The sequence below is a fragment of the Ciona intestinalis genome, chromosome 3, assembly GCF_000224145.3.
Source record: "Ciona intestinalis chromosome 3, KH, whole genome shotgun sequence".
Lineage (NCBI taxonomy): Eukaryota > Metazoa > Chordata > Ascidiacea > Phlebobranchia > Cionidae > Ciona > Ciona intestinalis.
In genome coordinates, this window is record NC_020168.2 from 4,915,847 (window position 1) to 4,933,825 (window position 17,979).

The 17,979-nt window shown below is 37.2% G+C and overlaps 6 protein-coding genes across 7 annotated transcripts; all 6 read left to right on the forward strand.

Annotated features, from left to right (window-relative positions):
• The first annotated feature begins 919 nt into the window (after window positions 1-919).
• LOC100181013 (dermatan-sulfate epimerase-like protein) lies at window positions 920-7,725 on the forward strand. 2 transcript variants are annotated; one of them, XM_002130051.4, is made up of 11 exons: window positions 920-1,417; window positions 1,747-2,062; window positions 2,131-3,073; window positions 3,412-3,584; window positions 3,836-4,487; window positions 4,579-4,701; window positions 5,389-5,584; window positions 5,832-6,005; window positions 6,288-6,406; window positions 6,708-7,001; window positions 7,370-7,725. In XM_002130051.4, the coding sequence occupies exons 1-11, from the start codon at window positions 1,010-1,012 to the stop codon at window positions 7,518-7,520; spliced, it is 3,549 nt and encodes a 1,182-aa protein (XP_002130087.1). In that variant the 5' UTR covers window positions 920-1,009; the 3' UTR covers window positions 7,521-7,725. The 2 variants fall into 2 exon arrangements, with proteins under 2 accessions (XP_002130087.1, XP_026689514.1); XM_026833713.1 differs by lacking the exon at window positions 6,708-7,001.
• Window positions 7,726-8,432: 707 nt separating this feature from the next.
• On the forward strand, window positions 8,433-9,878 carry LOC100184163 (heme-binding protein 2-like). The gene is made up of 4 exons (XM_002129944.5): window positions 8,433-8,703; window positions 8,799-8,934; window positions 9,059-9,242; window positions 9,365-9,878. Exons 1-4 carry the CDS (start codon window positions 8,581-8,583, stop codon window positions 9,555-9,557), a joined length of 636 nt encoding a protein of 211 aa, XP_002129980.1. The 5' UTR covers window positions 8,433-8,580; the 3' UTR covers window positions 9,558-9,878.
• Window positions 9,879-10,502: 624 nt separating this feature from the next.
• Window positions 10,503-11,573, forward strand: LOC100176322 (ribosome biogenesis protein TSR3 homolog). The gene has a single exon (XM_002129895.4). The coding sequence runs from the start codon at window positions 10,593-10,595 to the stop codon at window positions 11,388-11,390; it is 798 nt and encodes a 265-aa protein (XP_002129931.1). The 5' UTR covers window positions 10,503-10,592; the 3' UTR covers window positions 11,391-11,573.
• A 10-nt stretch (window positions 11,574-11,583) lies between these two features.
• Window positions 11,584-12,429, forward strand: LOC100181778 (SAYSvFN domain-containing protein 1). Its single transcript, XM_002129995.3, has one exon. It carries the CDS (start codon window positions 11,660-11,662, stop codon window positions 12,113-12,115), a length of 456 nt encoding a protein of 151 aa, XP_002130031.1. The 5' UTR covers window positions 11,584-11,659; the 3' UTR covers window positions 12,116-12,429.
• On the forward strand, window positions 12,429-17,191 carry LOC100178646 (glycosylphosphatidylinositol anchor attachment 1 protein). The gene is made up of 12 exons (XM_002129962.4): window positions 12,429-12,544; window positions 13,505-13,681; window positions 13,749-13,848; window positions 14,137-14,281; window positions 14,499-14,668; window positions 14,728-14,856; window positions 15,051-15,247; window positions 15,520-15,673; window positions 15,810-15,956; window positions 16,150-16,346; window positions 16,490-16,645; window positions 16,728-17,191. Exons 1-12 carry the CDS (start codon window positions 12,495-12,497, stop codon window positions 16,957-16,959), a joined length of 1,854 nt encoding a protein of 617 aa, XP_002129998.1. The 5' UTR covers window positions 12,429-12,494; the 3' UTR covers window positions 16,960-17,191.
• On the forward strand, window positions 12,511-13,504 carry LOC104265533 (huntingtin-interacting protein K-like). Its single transcript, XM_009859759.3, has 2 exons — window positions 12,511-12,688; window positions 12,889-13,504. The coding sequence occupies exons 1-2, from the start codon at window positions 12,616-12,618 to the stop codon at window positions 13,131-13,133; spliced, it is 318 nt and encodes a 105-aa protein (XP_009858061.1). The 5' UTR covers window positions 12,511-12,615; the 3' UTR covers window positions 13,134-13,504.
• Window positions 17,192-17,979: the final 788 nt, after the last annotated feature.

Sequence of the window (17,979 nt, forward strand, 5' to 3'; positions counted from 1 at the left end):
GTGAAAACTTGGTGTAACGGAAAGAGTAGTTGAAAAACTTGAATTAGTGAGTAAAAACCCGCGTCGCTGCAGCAGGCACAGACCTATTTCCCGCAGGAAATGAAGCTAGACGGATCTCCCGTGGGCAGAACCTAAAATCGTGAGCGTTGGTAGGTATAAACGCGCGAGCCTGCTTTTACACCTAAGTTAGTAAGGAGCTGAACGTGCGTGTGTGTGTGCTGTGGTGTCTACAGGAGAAATCACTGGAGCGGTACATGAACGCTTGAGTGTGACTGTCTTGCTATTGCTGGACCGCGTTATCTATAGTTTTACGCAGAAGTTGTCGTTATCAATGACCAACGTTTAGTTGGATGTTCATGTCAGTGTAGAATTAGTTGTGGTACTTTTCTACCTGAGATTATCGCGACATTTCAGTTTTTCATGACCACATAACGTTTATTTTATAAAGTTAGGATTTAAACCTAAATGCCAGTAAAAAATTCTCGTAAATACTAAGCAGACTGACCGGTGTTTCCGTGTTAAAATTATCGAAAAAGGTTTAGTCACGATTTGCAAGTGCAACAGTATTCCGGACAAGGTTAGGAAACACTGATTTTACAGGCAGTCAGTTTGGTACTCAGACTAGGCGAATGTAGTCATCAAATGTGCTTTTGATTGATTGCTTAACTTGGTTAATGATGGTAACATGTCGCAAAAATTCGTTTATAAACAATGTGTAAACTGACATTCAAAAAGTAGAAAACTAAATCAAACACTAAATCTTCGTCGCATGGCCACAAATAATGTTTGGGTTGTCGCCTCTGTGCATACTTTTGTTTAACCGCAGACACTATACGTAATCGACCAAGGCTTATCGTGAATTTCCGACCACCGTATAATGTATATCGTATCGTTACTCTATAATATTACATTTCCAACCATTTTAGAAGTCAAATGGACTAGTGTTACTGCAAAATGAACTGTAAGTGTTACTTGTAGTCGGTTCGTTTCACACTCGGCCAAATTGGCCATGGTATTAACATCTGGCATAAAACACAGTCAACTTGTAAGTTTTGTGATACTCACAGTTGTTCTGGTGTCCCAAAATGGGGGGTTGGCTGCTCGGAATGTTAAACGACAGAAAGGTTATCTTTCCAATGATGAAAAAGGCAAGTCTACTGACGACAAGCATCCTATGCTATATTTCAATGCAATGGACATTCCACGAATGCGACACAAGGCTTTGAACTCTCACGCTAAAATTGCGAAGATTATTCAGGAAGCTGGGAGATCGTTGAAAGAGAAGCCAGATTACTATCTACCTCCAAAATCATTTGAAAGCTTTGGAAGTCGCTGGAATGAGTTGTACGGAAACAATCTGTGCGCATTTGCGATGTATTGTGTCTTGCACCCCGATGATACGAAGGCTTTATCACTGGTACGATCATGTACCCCTATATCGTAAGCGAACATGAGGTGTATGAAACAGAGCACTCGTGTAATAACGACTGTAATGTCCTGCAACGCAAGGATAAAAAACTATAAAGTAGAGTTGGGAAAAACGGGACACCTTTATTACATAATGTCCAAATATTTTTTTTACAATTAACAACAGTCTATGGGAGTTATGAGGATACGGTTTTATAATTTTTTGAATGTTCTTTGTTTACTACCAAATGGGACGAGAAAATAGGACAAAACGGTGTTCCATATTTTCCCACTCTACTCTGTATTGACTAGTTTAGTATTATATGTTTTCCTTTTTAGGTGAAACTTTACATGGACCGTATGACTTCATATCCTGATTGGTACGTCACCGCGAGTCGCAATATCGACGAGGTTCCAATCGGGCATTCACTGACCGGTTACGTGACAGCCTACGACTTCCTATATCCAGTATTAGAACCAAAAAGGAGAAGCATCTATTTGGAAAGAATTGGCAATGAGACTGCTTTGATGTATCGCGTTGTGCAGAAAGGAAGGGCTGGATGGACTAAACAACGAATACACAACCACGCACCGACCAATGTATTTGCTCTTCTGATTGGTGCAATGGTTTACGAAGACTTTGACCCAAGTTCAGGTACGTACTGCTTTATTCTAAATCGTGTGGGTATATATGCTTGTGACTAATTTTTTACCCTTGTATAGCGAAGCATTGGAAGGGAGTTGCAATGTCCATGTTCGAGAAAGCGCTTTCAATATTAGAGGTCGTTGTGGATGGTACAAGCGATGAGGGAGTAGCATACGGCTCATATACATCACGAGGTCTCACACAATACATATTTATGGCCCTGAGGCACTTCGATACAGACCATACGCAAAATAGTTGGCTTCGACAACACTTTTGGTTTTTCTTTGCAACGACAATGCCGGGATTTCAACGTACCGTTGGCATTGCTGATTCAAACCATAACTGGTTTTATGGCCCAGAAAGTCAACTAGTTTTCCTGGACGCGTTTGTGTTGAGGAATGGTAACGGTAATTGGTTAGCTGACCGTATTCGATCAGCAAAACCGAAGAATCCACCACTTGCAAGGTCGATGTCACAGAAGTGGTCTACCGTCCACACCGAGTTTATTTTCTATGACGCATCACTGAAGTCCAATCGGCCAGTGTTGCCAAGCAACTCTTCTTATCACATTTTCAGCGATTGGGGCGTCGTCACTTATGGCGGGGGACAGTACATGAAAAAGGGAAACACTTTTCTCTCATTTAAATCGGGACCGATCCACGGAGAGGCTGTTTCCGATATCGTTGAAAATAGTTGGTTTCCCGGACTTTCGCCCGGATGGGCGAATTTCAATCCAGGACACGAACATCCGGATCAGAATTCTTTCGTTTTTGCTCCGAATGGGCGATACTTCATTACCGAGGCGTTGTACGCACCGAAATATTCAGACCTTAACAACATCGTAACCTTCTCTCCTTCGCCGGACTCGAAGTGCAACAGTCCATGGGAGGGGCAAGTTGGCGAATGTGGTAAATGGTTGGACTACAAGCACCAGATACCTGCATCGCGAGGAAAGATTGCGACTGTTACAACATCCGGAGACATGATCCACATTGCTGGCGAAGCCGTGGATGCTTACAGGTAGAAACATCATACTGCATTGTTTAGTACACTAATAATTGCCGTGAAATAACAAAACCTGACGTCAGGTTACGAAAAATTGGATTGGTTTGAAACCCGTATTAGGTTTAAACAGCAGTTGGCCAAATATCATATATGACTCAAATTAAAAACCTTCAGTTTGTGGGATGTTGCGCATTTGCTAGTGCTTAGTAAATTCTTTGACTGCATTTGTTTATTATCTCGGTAATAGTTCAGGTCACATATGAATATAGTCAAGTATAGCTCAAATTTAAGACATGCTGNGTATTTTGCCTTTCAATTTTAAGTATTTAAATGCAATCTAATAATTTTCACAGGCCAGAGCTTGGTCTTCGTAGTGTGCAACGATCATTGCTGTTATTAACTTCGGAGGTGCTTCTAGTGTTGGACACAATCGTATTATACAGTGATAGCCAACTGAAAACGGCAAGTTCGTTATTTCACAACATACTTCATACTTTTCACCCATATCAACACCTGGATTTCAACGGTATTATTTCTGTATACTTTGGTTGCATGCAAAAATAGGTTCATAGCGTTTAAACTAGCAAGCAAAGGTAAAACAGGCGTTAGACATTCAAGAGTTTTACGATCTATTACTTTGATAGACTCCATAACCGCACGTTTATAGGAGGACTAAATACGAATTGTTATACCGTTATTGCCAATGTAGATGATTTTTACAGTCCCTTCCCTCTTCCCTGGCAGTTTCATTAACAAATATTTGATTCTATCCTTAAGGTGCCCAAGTTGTGTATCCAGAAGGAGCATACGCTTTCTTCTGGCTTCAACAAGATGGTAATTCACCAACGGCGAAATTCGTTGACCACCATTACGCAGCAGATGGCAAGCAATCCACACATTACGTGAACATTACTTACCCCTTAAACACGGACCATGCAACCAGAGTCGCTTACATATTCGTCGGGCCCAACACTAAAGTGCACTCTGTGTGGTTTCACGAAAAGTCAACGGACGAGATCGCCTACCTCTCTATCGTTATAAACAACACTGAGTATAAAATAAGCATAGCTTCACTACTCGTATCAACCGCAAGACGAAACAGCCTACTTGGTTTTGGCGGCTACCTCACGTTAAGCGATGGCGACCATGTTACTCAATTCGGGTTCGAGGACACAAAAACGAAAGTGGATCGTTGCGAAGCTGTGGACGACGAAGAAAAGACGGAGAAGTTAGTTCATAAGCTTATCTCTTCCATGTATCCCAATCCTGGTGCCGTGGAAGAAGTAGTTCAAATTGAGAAGCAAGAATCAAACCCGGAGAAGAACCCGATATATTTATTCGTTGTCATCTTGAATCTGGTTTGCTTCGTCTGCGTAGTTAGTCTGGTGTGCGCGGTACGAAAGAAGACACTGGTCTCGGCAAGTACAAAGTAATGCATTTGGTTAGATTGTTTGTTTCTAAATAGCAGCCACACTTTGTCGAGTTCGAACAAAAATGTTAAGTTACTCTATACGTTTCAGGTGGTTCTGGAAGTGTCTGTTCTTAATCACTGTGACATGGCTATTTACGTTGTATCACTTCATGTGCCACGAATGTCCACTGATACGAAAAGCAAGACAAGAGTGTCCAATCTCTGACCCGGCGTAAGTTGCAATGTAACATTTGTAGAACAGCAGCTATAACACATTTTATAAAACTGCTTATCGTAAGGTATTTAAGATCCTAAGCACAACATATTTAGGACCAAATAAATTTTAAGTGAATGAAATAGAGCGTAAACTTTCAATAGATTACAATTTCACGCTCTACATTATGGCTTTACAAATGTAAGTGCTGGTCTTGAAACTTTATGTACAAACAAAAACGTAAAATAGCCCAAGCAAGTTAATAGGATTTGGAAACTTTAACATAGCTTTTTAAACTCTATATAGTAGGGTGGGGGAAGACGGGACACTATTAGCATATAATATCTAAATACCCTGATCGTTTTTTAAACAAATAACAACGGTCTGTGGGAGTCAGGAGGATACGGTTTTATAATTCTTTGAATGTTCTTTGTTTACTATAAAATGAGACGAGAAAATGGAATGAAAAGATGTCCCATCTTCCCCCATCCTACTATATGAAAAATACCGGAGAGAGCGACAAAAGGAAAAGACAAGCACATGGAAAAAATAGACAAAATTAACTGATTGAGGATTGTGGTTGCTATATAAGTATATCTAATTCGTGTTAAGTCGTTCAAATTTGCTGATTAATGCAAGTGCCAGTGCGGGCGCTTACGGCAGATACCAAATCGTTATTCGTAAATGTTGCTCTATTCTGTACAGTGAATTTCTATACGCGAGCACCAAACAACCAATGGTTGTCATCGCTTCACTTCCTGGTTTCGGCGCCGAATTTATGGAACCTATGTTCGCAAACTCTTCCGATTTCCTATACTTCACTACGGACGACGTACCACCTGAAGTATCAGGAGACGACAGCTCTCGGTATGATGCGTGCTACTGGCCTCCTAATTTCCAGGTAACGCAACTGTTAACCACATGCAGTTTATGACCTTATTTAGTATTATATAATGACCTATATATTTCCTTTTTATTATAACATTTTGTCGTTCAGTATCTTCTATGATATCGCGCTTATATGTGTAAATTTGTAGGTAATTGCTTTTTAGAACTTGTCGTCAAGTATCTTGTTCGAGAAAACAAACGCATACAAAAGTAGCAGCGTCGAATTTAACGCAATTCCACTTGTTTTTTACTTACTATAGGGTCATCCGGGTACCGCTGGGTGGTTTGCAAGCACACATACCGAGCCTCTGCTGTTCCTCAACAATTTGCAAGATCCTAACCCGCACATGAAACATCTCCAGAAGAAATTTCGGCAACTAAACAAATCACCACGATTTGCCATTAACTTATTGTCCGGCTATTGGAACACTAAGGTATCCTATGCAACGAAACATACATTTTATATATAGTTATGTGGGGTAAGATGGGACACCTTTAGCCCTTAATATCCAAATATCCTGATCGTGTTTTAAACAATTACCAACGTATGGGATACGCTTTGTAATTCTTTCAATGTTTTTTGTTTACCAGCAAATGGAACTGCCTACTATCATTCCGTATTTCCGTCTGGACTATTTAACCAATAACTAATTTATTATGTATTTTACTCGTAATATCAAGTGTCACAATAATGTTAAAACATTAAACTTCTTTAGCTCGCTTGGATCAACAATCTCATTGGTCATGACATGCGAACGATCCTTGTGGTACGAGACCCACGTGACTGGATACACTCACTCATTCGTGACGACTTGGACTACGTACAACGAAAAAGGTTAAAATTACCAAAACGATTTTTACGAGTGATAATATATTTTTGGGTGCATGATCTTTATAGTTTATTGAAAAATCTATTTAACCCACACTGCCACTTATACGCATGTTAGATAACGTTAACGTCTAATAGTGGCTGGCATAACATTACAGCATGTGAAATGTTAATTATAATCATGGCCCATACGCTTGTATATAATATGAACAGCATTTATATTCATAGAAAATGCCGAGGAATTGTTATATTGGCTATACTACAACATAAACACGTCCAGCGTCAAAATCCAACTTATGTTTTATAGACAGCAAAAAGTCTTGAGAAATCTACTTCGAACCCAATCGTGTGTGGCCCCTATAATGCTCCCATGGGAATACGTCTATATGAAGAAGAAAGGTGGCAAGGGCGGTAGAGCCAGCATAGTGGAGAAACTTGCTCTTATCTGGGCAAGAAACATTGCAGTGATGATCCGCACCAGCCGAAGTTTGCAAATAGTTAGACTGGAAGATCTTGAAAAGCATCCAGATAAAGTGGTCGTGGAAGTGTTTAAACGGATGGGCTTGACAGTTTCTGTTCCGCAGATAAATAGAGTAACCAGGTTAGTGGAGAGCGTGACAATGGAACCTTATTTATTTGTAAGACGAAATAGGAAAAAGTAAGGGTATTTATATTATCTATCAACCTACAAGTACAACGTACCTATAGTACACCACTAACAATACGCCAGTCCGGTTAAGGTCGATACATTGAAACCGTTACAAAGCAATCCTGCACCGGACGTTACCCTGCACCAGACGTTCGTGCGCTATGTAATTCGATTTTACTTATATGAAAACACCGTTACAAGTCTTGATTATAATTTACGCCTCCTCGTCTTCGTCTTGAAGTTGCCACTAAACAACACAAGCACCCTATTCATAAATATTACCGTACTACGGCGCTGTTTTAAATGAACTATTCACGTAGATCGGTACGGACCGGGTACTTTCCTCGTTTATATGAAGATGCAATTAAAGAGGATCGTGAGCAAGAGTGGGAAGATGAAATGGACGAAGACGAGATTGAATTGGTAGAAAATATATGCAGTGATGTCATGAAAAAACTCGCGTATTCCTAAAATAACAAGTTTTATATTCTTGGTACTAAATTAGCACTTCAACATGACAACTAAGTATTTGAGTCATTATAGTGTTTTCGTCGGTATTCTTATCGTTTAAATAATGTTTTCTACTTATACTTTCTTAAATTGGTGAACTGATACGAATTTTATTGTTTTCTGCCTAACTTTTCTATTAAATAGAGCACAAAAAGGTTGTGTTTTCTTATGGGGTTGTGTTTTCTTATTTTTGAGAATCCAAAGAACGGGTAAAACTTAACGACCGTATTGAAAGGCACATGTTAGTAGCGTCAAGAAAAGAACGCTATGTGTTGCTATATATGTGTACACAGTTGTTTTGAGACAGAACTGATAAAATTTTATTTTTTAAGCTTAAAACACACACATTTTATTTTGCGTATATACAACCGTCGCCCTACTTGATAAATGATAGGCCTACGCTGCTTGCAAAGGCCGTTATCGCTGATTCATTGTGACGGTATTGATTGCTGCAAGTTTTATCACAAGTAGCATTCGGCGAAACAAAAAGTTCAGATTTTGTCTGTTGTGATTTGTACAAAAACCGGAAACTGACGTGAACCCATATGTCACACTTACAACCATTGTTTTATTGCCAGTCGACATACGTATAGCTTATATAATAACTTTAAAGGGAAAGCAGTAGGCTTTTAAACGCAGGTAGAAAAACTGATTTAATCTTATATGTTTTGCGAAAGGGGGAATTGGCAACAGCGTTCATTGAAAAGTTCAAAAGCGTTCATTTTTCCATTGGCAGCCTTCAGGCAGTGTTTGTGTATCAAGAGACAACGATTTTACCTTCTACATCTTGAGAAAAAGGTTCGGTTATGTAACTCAGTCTCGTGACAGAGGCATGTGGTTAACTGTTCGTTTCAGATAACCTTTCACGACATCGCAAGCAGCTATTTCTGCAGGGTGTATGTATGACAGATGATGGAGCAGATAAAGTTTGCACGGCTATAAATTGAAGAGAATTTCGACTAAAATGTTCATTTAGTGTTACAGGTTACAGCTAAAGAGTCTTGCAGCAATAGTTTGTACAATGGTTTCCATGGTCGGCTTAGTTGTCTGCTGTATGTTTGTACCGCTGGTTCTTGGCGACTGGGCAGATACTGCTGTTGGATATGAGCATCCAGTGTGGAATTTAACCGACAACCAACCTAAGGTAAGTTAAATCATAAGATAAACTGTTTTATCAAATATTATAGTATTTTGGGCTGTTTTATTTTTCTTTTTGAAACACTACTTTGTTTTTCTTAGGACGGGTCATACCAAGTGCGACGCTACGCGCCCTGTCATTGGGTAACTACAAATGTCACAGCTTGGACATGGGACGAAGCTGGTGGGACTGGATTCAAGAGGCTTTTTGCTTATATAAACGGGGATAACAACCGAGGTAAAAGTCTAAAGTCTGTTTTTAAACTTCTGGCGGGATTGAATTCAAGTGGCTTTTTAAAATAAAGTTTTTATTGGTATATTTCTTAGTAGAAGATTTGATGCATTTTTTTATCTTTGCACAGGCGTCAAAATAGACATGACTGTGCCCGTAGTCGTAAAAATTACCTCCAACCCGTGTGTCTTCTGCCAGAACGTGTATACTGTATATTTCTACATACCACAGTTGTACCAAGCAAACCCACCAACTCCAACCGACCCTTCTGTCAAGGTTAAGTTTCTTGACAAACCCTGGGTGGAATACGCCAGGTAATATACTGCATATCACATGCAATAATACGATTTAATTTCAACAAGAAAATAGTTTTAGTATTAGCCTATATGTGTTGGACCCGCAAAACAAACACTTAATCTCAAATTCTCCCGTATAGGCGATTCACAGGTTTTGCAGAAGGAATGGACCCGTTTGTTGAGACCAACCAATTGTGGAGCGACATGGAGAGGAACGGCGTAAATTGCACTAAAATATTTGATTCTTACATGTACATGGCCAGCTTCGATTCTCCGTTTAAAATGTTCCATCGTCATAACGAAGTCAGTCTTCAACAGCAGGCGGGCAAATAGGCCGATGTGATGATACGTAATGTGAAAACGAAAACCTGAAAAAAATCCCTCATCGGTTTAGCTGTTACAAAACTGTGTGCCCCATTATCATACCATGGCCCAAGCGTGTAAAACACGCTGCCATGTAATTTTTTCTGCTGTTTAATTTGCGCGTATATTGCATCTGCTTCTTACGCGGTGTTCACCTTATAAAATGTATATTTGTATCTCGTTAAGCTAGACAGATTTTGGGGCATTTTATCAAGTCATTCCTGTCATGTCCTTTCCTCCGCGCTTTCTTTGTGGGAAATATAAACCGCCAACAATACGGTGATCACATTATTTTGTTCTATTGCATTTGTGTTTTACATTCTTGCATAATTCTGAGTCAGCTAAACCTAAGTTAACACAGAGTCATAGAGTATCAGTTTCCCCGATTGGCTGCAGGTAGTCGATGATCAAACAGATTGTCCGAGTCGAGACGTCACACGACGTGTCGAGATACTGCGAAAGAACGTTTACTTCGCACCTTTAACACAACATATCAGTATTTTTAACAAACTATTACGCATTTAAGTAATAATGAATACCAGCATGTGTTGGGAAAAATAATTTTAACGTTTTCAATCGCCATGGTATTTCTATCCAGACGTTAGCGTGATTTTGCTTTTGGATTATGTTTGAAAACGTCATGCGACAGTGATCGAAAACGGTAAGTACAGTGGGAACCCGGGATTCGTAACTCGTAAAAAACCGTTCGTGAAGTTACAAATTAGGCTGGTGGAAAGTGTAGGTGGTTGGTAAATAGTCGGCAGGGCTTAGCGGTTATGCAGCTTTGAAGTTAGATGTTAGTAGTTATACTGCTAATAAGTGTTTGGTTGTTAACTTAACGTTTGTGGCTAGCAGATAAAGTAGAGGGAGGATTCTTCACCACCACCCAGGCATTATGTAATGTTTGTAACCTTCAAAAATTATAAATCTTTAGGTACATGTTCCGTGTCCCGTGTGTAGTGTTTTCGATTTATGTAAGTTCGTTTATACATTAATGTAACCAACATGCCCAAGAAGAAGAAGAATGCATATTCCGGAAAACTCCGTAATCACAGGCAAAGTAAGCAAGAAACTTCACATCCATCTATCTATGCCCCTGCTTGCCAAGAAGAAAATTCTGACGAAGAAGATGTTGCAACAAAAGTTGCTTTAAAATTTCCCCTGGCAATGTGGGATTTACAGCAGTGCGATAGAAAGAAATGCACTGGCCGAAAAATGGTCAGAAAAGGTTTGGTGAAGTCATTAAAACTTCAACAGCGTTTTTCCGGGATTATTTTAAGTCCAATGGCCACGCAGTATGTGTGTGCAAGTGATGCAGAAACTGTTGCAATGCATGGTATTTCAGTTATAGATTGTTCGTGGGCTAAATTAAGTGAAACACCATTTTCAAGAATGCGTGGAGGTTCATTAAGGTTACTACCATATCTGGTTGCTGCCAATCCAATAAACTATGGAAGGCCATGTAAACTCTCGTGTGTTGAAGCGTTTGCTGCCACAATGTATATAACTGGCTTCACAGAAACTGCAGAACGAATTTTGAAACTGTTTAAATGGGGCCACGGTTTTATAAGTTTAAACAAAAGCCTTTTGGATTTATACGCAACTTGTAACACGTCATCTGATGTAATAAAAGCGGAAGAAAACTGGTTAGAGGAGGAAAAGTGTTCAAAACTGGAAAGCGACTTTGATATGATGAATATTGATATGAGTTTGGAATGCGGAAATCCTAACAGACAAATGGTAGATCCTTGCGATTTAAGTGAGGAGTCAACTGAAGATTCTGAATCTGACGCAACAGATTAACTCTTTATTTTAATAGTTTATTTAAATTTGTGCTTCGATTTGTTGGCACTATGCTGTGTTGAATTTTTTATCCGTTGATAACCTGGTGCTTGGTTAAATTAAATAGGAACGTTGAAAGGGGCAATAATATAAGTTAGATTGGTCTATTTTATCTGAACCAATAACTACATATGTTTCATTACAGGTAAACATGAATCATTAATCGAATTGCTGTGTATTGGCATCTAGGTTTTATAACTTAAATTAAGGATTAAAATCTCCCAATTGAAATGTCTACAACACAAGATAAACTGGCAGAGTACAGAGCAAGAAAGAAGGCTGAATTTGAAACATGTATGCCAAACTTTTCAAGACCATCCAGAACAAAGAGGGAGAATGCTGTTGTTGCATTGATTAACCGCTGGATAAGACGTGCATTGAATAGTCGGTTGTTTTTGATGATAAAAGACAAAGTATCCAGTTTACCTGTGATAGGAAGACCATTTGTGTTAAAGCTGGTTTTGTGGCTTATTCTTTTTGGGCTTTTTGTTGAGCTGGAGTTTGGGATGGTGTTTTGTATTTTGTCTGCATTTGTTTTTATTTACTTCAACACATCTACAAATAGGAGGCGTAGTAATGAGCTGAGTGCTTACTCCGTTTTTAACAAAAACTGTGAGCGACTGGATGGTACATTTACTGCTGAGCAGTTTGAAAGAGAATTGAGACATGGTCCGTCCTCCACTTAGTATGAAAATATGTTTATTCGGGTGTTTTTATTTATTAAAAAGAGATGCAAAGCACATATTGTAAAGTGCAATTATTTATATTTAATAGGAGAGTCATTTTCGGTCAGTGCACTTTTTGGTGTTGTATTTATGTATATATTTCGATATATATGTCTTATGTTACGTTATTAAGTCAAATACCGGTAGTATAACTATTGTTTAGGGATATTGATTTATCACATTTCTTACTGTATTAATTCATCTTTTAGTTTATTTGTGGTTGTTTTAAATATGTTCACTTGGCGTTTTAAACTGTCCACGGATGCTTTTATGTAGAGGTAGTCTTAGAATAAAGTTCTGCTTGGCATGACTTTTTGAGGCTTGAGCTGGTTATATAGAAATGACGGGAAAACTGATCAAGAAAGTTTTGTTGCATGCCAACAAGTTATGGTGAGTTCTAATCTGCTGTTTCCAACTGTTTAAGGGGTTAGTGAAAGCAAAGTAGAAAAAGTAGTTTCAATATGGATGCTGAAGCTCAAGAAAAGCAAAAGAAGCATGACAACGAAAGTGCAGCTGATTTGGAACGAGTTACAGGTGCTTAGGTTTATAAATGATGAATATGTATATGTGAATGCTCTTTTATCAATTTTTTGATTATTTCGTTATTAGGTTAAGACTTGGTTATTTTGTTCAGGTTAAGTTATGTTGGTAATAAATGTGTAAAACCTAAGATATATATAATATATATATATTATTTATTTGTTTGTTATTGATTTATTGTTTTTAACTTTCAGATTACGCTGAAGAAAAAGAAATCCATGTTACAGACATTGGTGATGTGTTGGCAAACCTTGGCAAAACTTCCAACGCAAAACAAGCAGCTGAAAGAGAAAGAGAACTATCTGCTGTAAAAATATCCAAAGAAGATGTAGAACTGGTCATGCGTGAAATGGAAATTAACAAAGTGAAAGCAGAAAGAGCGTTAAGAGAAAATAAAGGAGACGTTGTAGCTGCATTAACTGCATTGGTCAACGCTTGAACTGTCAATCATATTTCAAATGATATCAAACTGCATTCGATTGGCCGAATTTGGATTTGACACTGTTTTATGCTATGCTATGCTGAGTGAAGAGTAAAATCTGCTCTATACAGTTTAAAGCTGTTACCTTTTTAACAATTACCGTGCTTTAAAAAAAATGATGTACGATAATTCATGCTCTGTTGAATTTCATGGCTTTTTTGAACATGTTAAATTGTGTTTGTTTTGATGTTAAATCTCCTTTGATAATCTTCAGAGTTTCATTAAGCCCCTTACAACTAAACCTTAAATGCTGTATGATAATTGAAACAAAAATTAATATAAGGGGAATATAGGTTTGACAAATTAAATAACAAGGTCATTTTTTGCAGCGTGTTATCATGGATTGCAGGAGTGGTTTGGTTTACCTTGCTTAGCCATTATAACTTCAGTGCATCTTGCTATTTCTCGGAGAATGCTTTGTTGCCTGGCTTGGTTGACCCTCAATTCCTGGTGTCTGAAAGAGAAATTTCCGAAGTGAATAAAAAGTTTTCTCGCAGCGGCAGCTCGTAAGTTAATATGCAATCTTTAATGGTTATATAATATATCTTTCTTAAGCTTTTAACCATATTATAGGGTTCAAGCATTGACAAAGAATCTACAAAAAGCTGGGTTGGAGGTTTATTCACAAGACTTTTCCTACTACAGTGATTATTTACAGAGCAAATATCCAACAGTGAGTAAGCAATAAATATTAAAATAAGTTTTGTTTCATGTGGGCGAGAACTTGAGTGTGGCCATAGTTAGCCCATTACCCCAACACTCAGGGTGCTAGAACCACCACTTGATTGGAGAATTATCTACAGAGTAACTTACCTTAGGACACATAGGCATATAAGCACTGACTATCAAACCGGGTAACCTTAGGTTTTTATGATGCAAGTGCCTATGCATCGTTTCATGGTGCTGGGTGGATAAAAAATAAAATAAATATTGATCTTCTTTAACCTACATTTTTACGTAGGAACAAAATGGGACAAATGTTTATGCTATTGCTCGTGCAGCAAGAGGGGCTACAACTGAATCTATAATTTTGAATATTCCTACAACATGGGGCAGTTTAAATCATGCAACTGGAATTGCTGTTCTGTTGGCTCGTCAAATAAGAGGTGCAGAATAAATATGATAATAGAAATTCTATTAACACGTTTAGGATTTGAGATACAACTTTTGACTTGTATAATTTCTTAATTTTCATGTACCAGATAAGAGTTTGAAAAGAGCATACACCTTTAAGCTTTTCTATAGTATACATATTAGTATTGTTTGGTGTTGTGTATATAAATAAAAAATACTAGTTTTGATCCAAATATTTATTATTTCCAGGCCAGATGCATTGGGCAAAGGACATTGTATTTTTGTTTAGTGATTCAGGTTTAAACGGCATACAAGCTTGGTTGAATGAATATCATGGAATTTCCTCATCAAACATTAAAGCTGCACAACTACCATCCAGAGCTGGTGCCATACAATCTGCTGTTGTTTTAAATATTAACGTAAAACAAATGTTATGACTTCTTGTTTTGACTTCTTTTATTTAAATAGTATTTTTCAGGATCCAAACTTGAGTTATTTGAATCTTCGAATCGAAGGTTTTAATGGACAACTTCCCAATCTTGATCTCGTTAATCTAGTACGGAAGATCTCACAAGATAATCAAATGCCAATTGCAATAAATCATAAGGTAATATACTATTAAAAGTTATATTTAGACTTCATTTATACAAGTATACTGTCCATGCATGGTCCTAAATTTGGCTGAATTTGTTATAAAAAATTGTTAAATTTTTAAAGTACAAACCATTAATTTTTGACCTAATTGCATGCTTGTTTTGTTATTTAAACTTAAAAAGTTTAATTAATTTATATTTTGTTTAGTTTTCTCCATATGATCCACTCTCCATGGAAAGTTTCAAACAATTTTTATTAAGCACTTTGTTAATCATGAAACAACAGATCACTGGCACCTCTAGTGGAAATCATGGCGAGTTTCTGCGACATAATGTCGAGGCACTCACCATTGAAGGTGTTTACAATCCACAACATGGGAATGCTGGCTTAGTTCGTGTTGGGAAGTAAGATTATGTTTGAACTAAATTTAAGCCTTGTCGCATTTAATGAAAGTCCCTCAGACATAATTAATTGCCTCAATGTTATGAGGTATTAACCGTTTATTGTGATTTCCAGTTATTTAAAATATACATATTAAATACCATTTAGTTATAATATAGCATCTTAAAAAATGCAAATTGGTAGGTTGAGCTTTTTACAGCAAATACGTTTCAGTGGTGATGCAATGTAATTTTCATGGACTAATTTCAGTTCATTATTTTTTTTCTCGTTACAGAATGGTTGAAGGAATTTGTCGCAGCTTAAACAATTTGCTTGAGAGGTTTCATCAGTCTTTCTTCTTCTACTTTCTTCCTTCCCTTGAAAGATATGTTTCAATTGGAATGTACATGCCAGCTCTGGGTTTAGTGCTTTTGGCACCAGTACTGAAAATATCCTTAAAAAATTATTATTTACAAGTTATTACAACGATTAACAAATATAATCATATAACAAGGTTTCCCAGTGTAAATTACATAATGCACATTTTGTGCATTTTTGTTTTCATTTTCCTATTTGCATACCTACGCTCTTACTCTGCTTTTGGAGAGCATGATGAATGAAGAAGATGATGAAAAGGAAGGAAAATCATCCACTCTTGTTGATGAGGATGCAAGTGATGAAAAGTTAGAACAACTTCTTCAGGAAACGGGATCCACCTTCGCTGATGAACAAGTAATACCTAATGAGTAATTTTTCAGTTGGTTTTAAATATTTATCAATTAGATACAACTCTATTTGTGAATTCATATGTTTTTGCTGTCAGGTGTATCTTTTGTAAGTGTGGAGGGATCTTCTGGCACTTTTGTTAGGGGGATTTTAATCTTTTTGATTTTGTACACTCTCATTGTTAATGTTTTATTTATAGGTGCAACACAATTCATCCGTTTGGCAGCCAATTATTCTGGTGATTGTAATTTGTCATATATTAGGAGTCTGCTTGCACTATGCACCAAAGTTTTCAGTCATTTGGGCCGAGATGTTTCAATGCTCTCAAGTTCAAGGATTTTTACTTCTGTTGGTTTCAGTCAACATAGTAGGCATGTTCCTGCCTTATTATATAAGGTAAACAAATAAGTGTTTAAGTTTTATACAGTATAGTACAGTTTTTCTATAAAAATCATGTTTTTTTGGATTCTACCTTAATATTATAAAAGCACCTGCAAAGGATCTACGTAGTGGTTACAACATTTTTTGTATGTTTTTAGTTTACCAGATGCTTGCAAAGTTCACTTCCGAATTGTGACTTTAATACAAACAGCTGTGACCTTTGGTACATTGTCTATTATCAACTTTCCTCTTGGTGGATCTATTGGATTATATGTTGTTTCAACAACATTGTTTGTCCATTCAAACAAAGGAAGGTAAGATTTAACTCACCTTAACAAAATAAAAACGAAATATTAAAGTATTTCATCCATTTATAACATAGGTATTTTATTACAGGTTAAGGTACCTGATAAGGTTCATGGTTCTGCTGTGTTGTCCTATTGTGCTGGCAATACTTGCAACCTGCTACCTTAAACTGGATGAAGGATATAGTGAAATATTTGAAACATTTTCTTCAGTTATCACTCAGTTGTATGAACTGCATATGATCAACCGTAGCTGGGTGTACGGTTTTGTTACTGTGATATATTTCCCCTTGTGGTTGCAGTTTTGGTTTATGGCTTCTTAGTAAATTTGCAGGTTGTTTTATATTATTGTGTACCGTGTAGTAATACCTTTCAATTTACACTGGGCCAGGAATTACCCTTGACTTCATAGTAGCAAGAATGTCCGAGTATTTCAAATCATGTCAATTCGTGAGAAGATATTTGTACAGGAAAATTTTAATAAATAAAAATGTAACCAATGCTATTAGTTGTAGGAATGCAATTGTGAAATACAGTAACTTTGTGATAGCGAAATGAAAGTAATTTTGAGAGGGTTAAAAATATAAGTGCTTGGGGTGTGTATATGTTGTGTTTCTTTTAAAACTTGTTAACAATATGAACTTTAGATTGTGTACTGATGCACAGGTAATCGAATGATTAAAACAAGTTAGCAATAAAATATTTCTAAGATACCATTATCTGTTGTTTGTTGACATTAAACCTACGTGGTCACAAAACTTTTTAGAAGTTGTTGTGTAACAGATAAAACGTTTTTTTTTGTGTAGCTGTAGCATCTTTTTAAAGGGTTAGCAGGAAGATTTCAAATGACGTGTGTTGCTTTGTAATGAGCTAAGAAGAGTTCGATTAGTTTTCATGTTTGGAACAGGGTTTATATCTGGAATACGGACTCTGATTGTGAGTTAGTATTTTCAATGCTAGTTAGGTTGAAAATAATTTTTCAGTTAAAAGGAAAGGTTCGTCGAGATATTATAATGTTGATTTCAGAGTCCGTATATAAACATGTTTATATACGGACTCTGGTTGATTTACCTTAGACATGATAGATATTCTATTATTTTTTTGTTTTACACGTTACCCCGCTGCAGAAATAAAAAGTCGAGCGCCACACGCGGAATAATATGAGCGGGAATTCTAAACCAAAATCCAAACAAGTTTTGTCTCGCTTGGATTGTTCAAAGTTTTCATACATACATTGCGTTACGTATTATAGCGACGTTCGAAAGACCGATTTCTGATTAATGCTATAAGTGCACTTCAACAGACTATTACATTTGAATTTGTTCGATTGTCTAACACTATAC

Excerpts from the sequence above, each read along its gene's own strand:
- LOC100181013 (XM_002130051.4), top strand. The coding sequence starts at position 1,010 with ATGGTATTAACATCTGGCATAAAACACAGTCAACTTGTAAGTTTTGTG. Across the intron at positions 5,585-5,831 it reads ACTGGCCTCCTAATTTCCAG|GGTCATCCGGGTACCGCTGG; the intron begins GTAACGCAACTG and ends TACTTACTATAG. Across the intron at positions 6,006-6,287 it reads CCGGCTATTGGAACACTAAG|CTCGCTTGGATCAACAATCT; the intron begins GTATCCTATGCA and ends AAACTTCTTTAG.
- LOC100176322 (XM_002129895.4), top strand. The coding sequence starts at position 10,593 with ATGCCCAAGAAGAAGAAGAATGCATATTCCGGAAAACTCCGTAATCAC.
- LOC100178646 (XM_002129962.4), top strand. The coding sequence starts at position 12,495 with ATGACGGGAAAACTGATCAAGAAAGTTTTGTTGCATGCCAACAAGTTA. Across the intron at positions 14,857-15,050 it reads CAATTGCAATAAATCATAAG|TTTTCTCCATATGATCCACT; the intron begins GTAATATACTAT and ends TATTTTGTTTAG. Across the intron at positions 16,347-16,489 it reads TTCCTGCCTTATTATATAAG|TTTACCAGATGCTTGCAAAG; the intron begins GTAAACAAATAA and ends GTATGTTTTTAG.
- LOC100181778 (XM_002129995.3), top strand. The coding sequence starts at position 11,660 with ATGTCTACAACACAAGATAAACTGGCAGAGTACAGAGCAAGAAAGAAG.
- LOC104265533 (XM_009859759.3), top strand. The coding sequence starts at position 12,616 with ATGGATGCTGAAGCTCAAGAAAAGCAAAAGAAGCATGACAACGAAAGT. Across the intron at positions 12,689-12,888 it reads TGATTTGGAACGAGTTACAG|ATTACGCTGAAGAAAAAGAA; the intron begins GTGCTTAGGTTT and ends TTTAACTTTCAG.
- LOC100184163 (XM_002129944.5), top strand. The coding sequence starts at position 8,581 with ATGGTTTCCATGGTCGGCTTAGTTGTCTGCTGTATGTTTGTACCGCTG. Across the intron at positions 8,704-8,798 it reads TAACCGACAACCAACCTAAG|GACGGGTCATACCAAGTGCG; the intron begins GTAAGTTAAATC and ends TGTTTTTCTTAG. Across the intron at positions 9,243-9,364 it reads CCCTGGGTGGAATACGCCAG|GCGATTCACAGGTTTTGCAG; the intron begins GTAATATACTGC and ends TCTCCCGTATAG.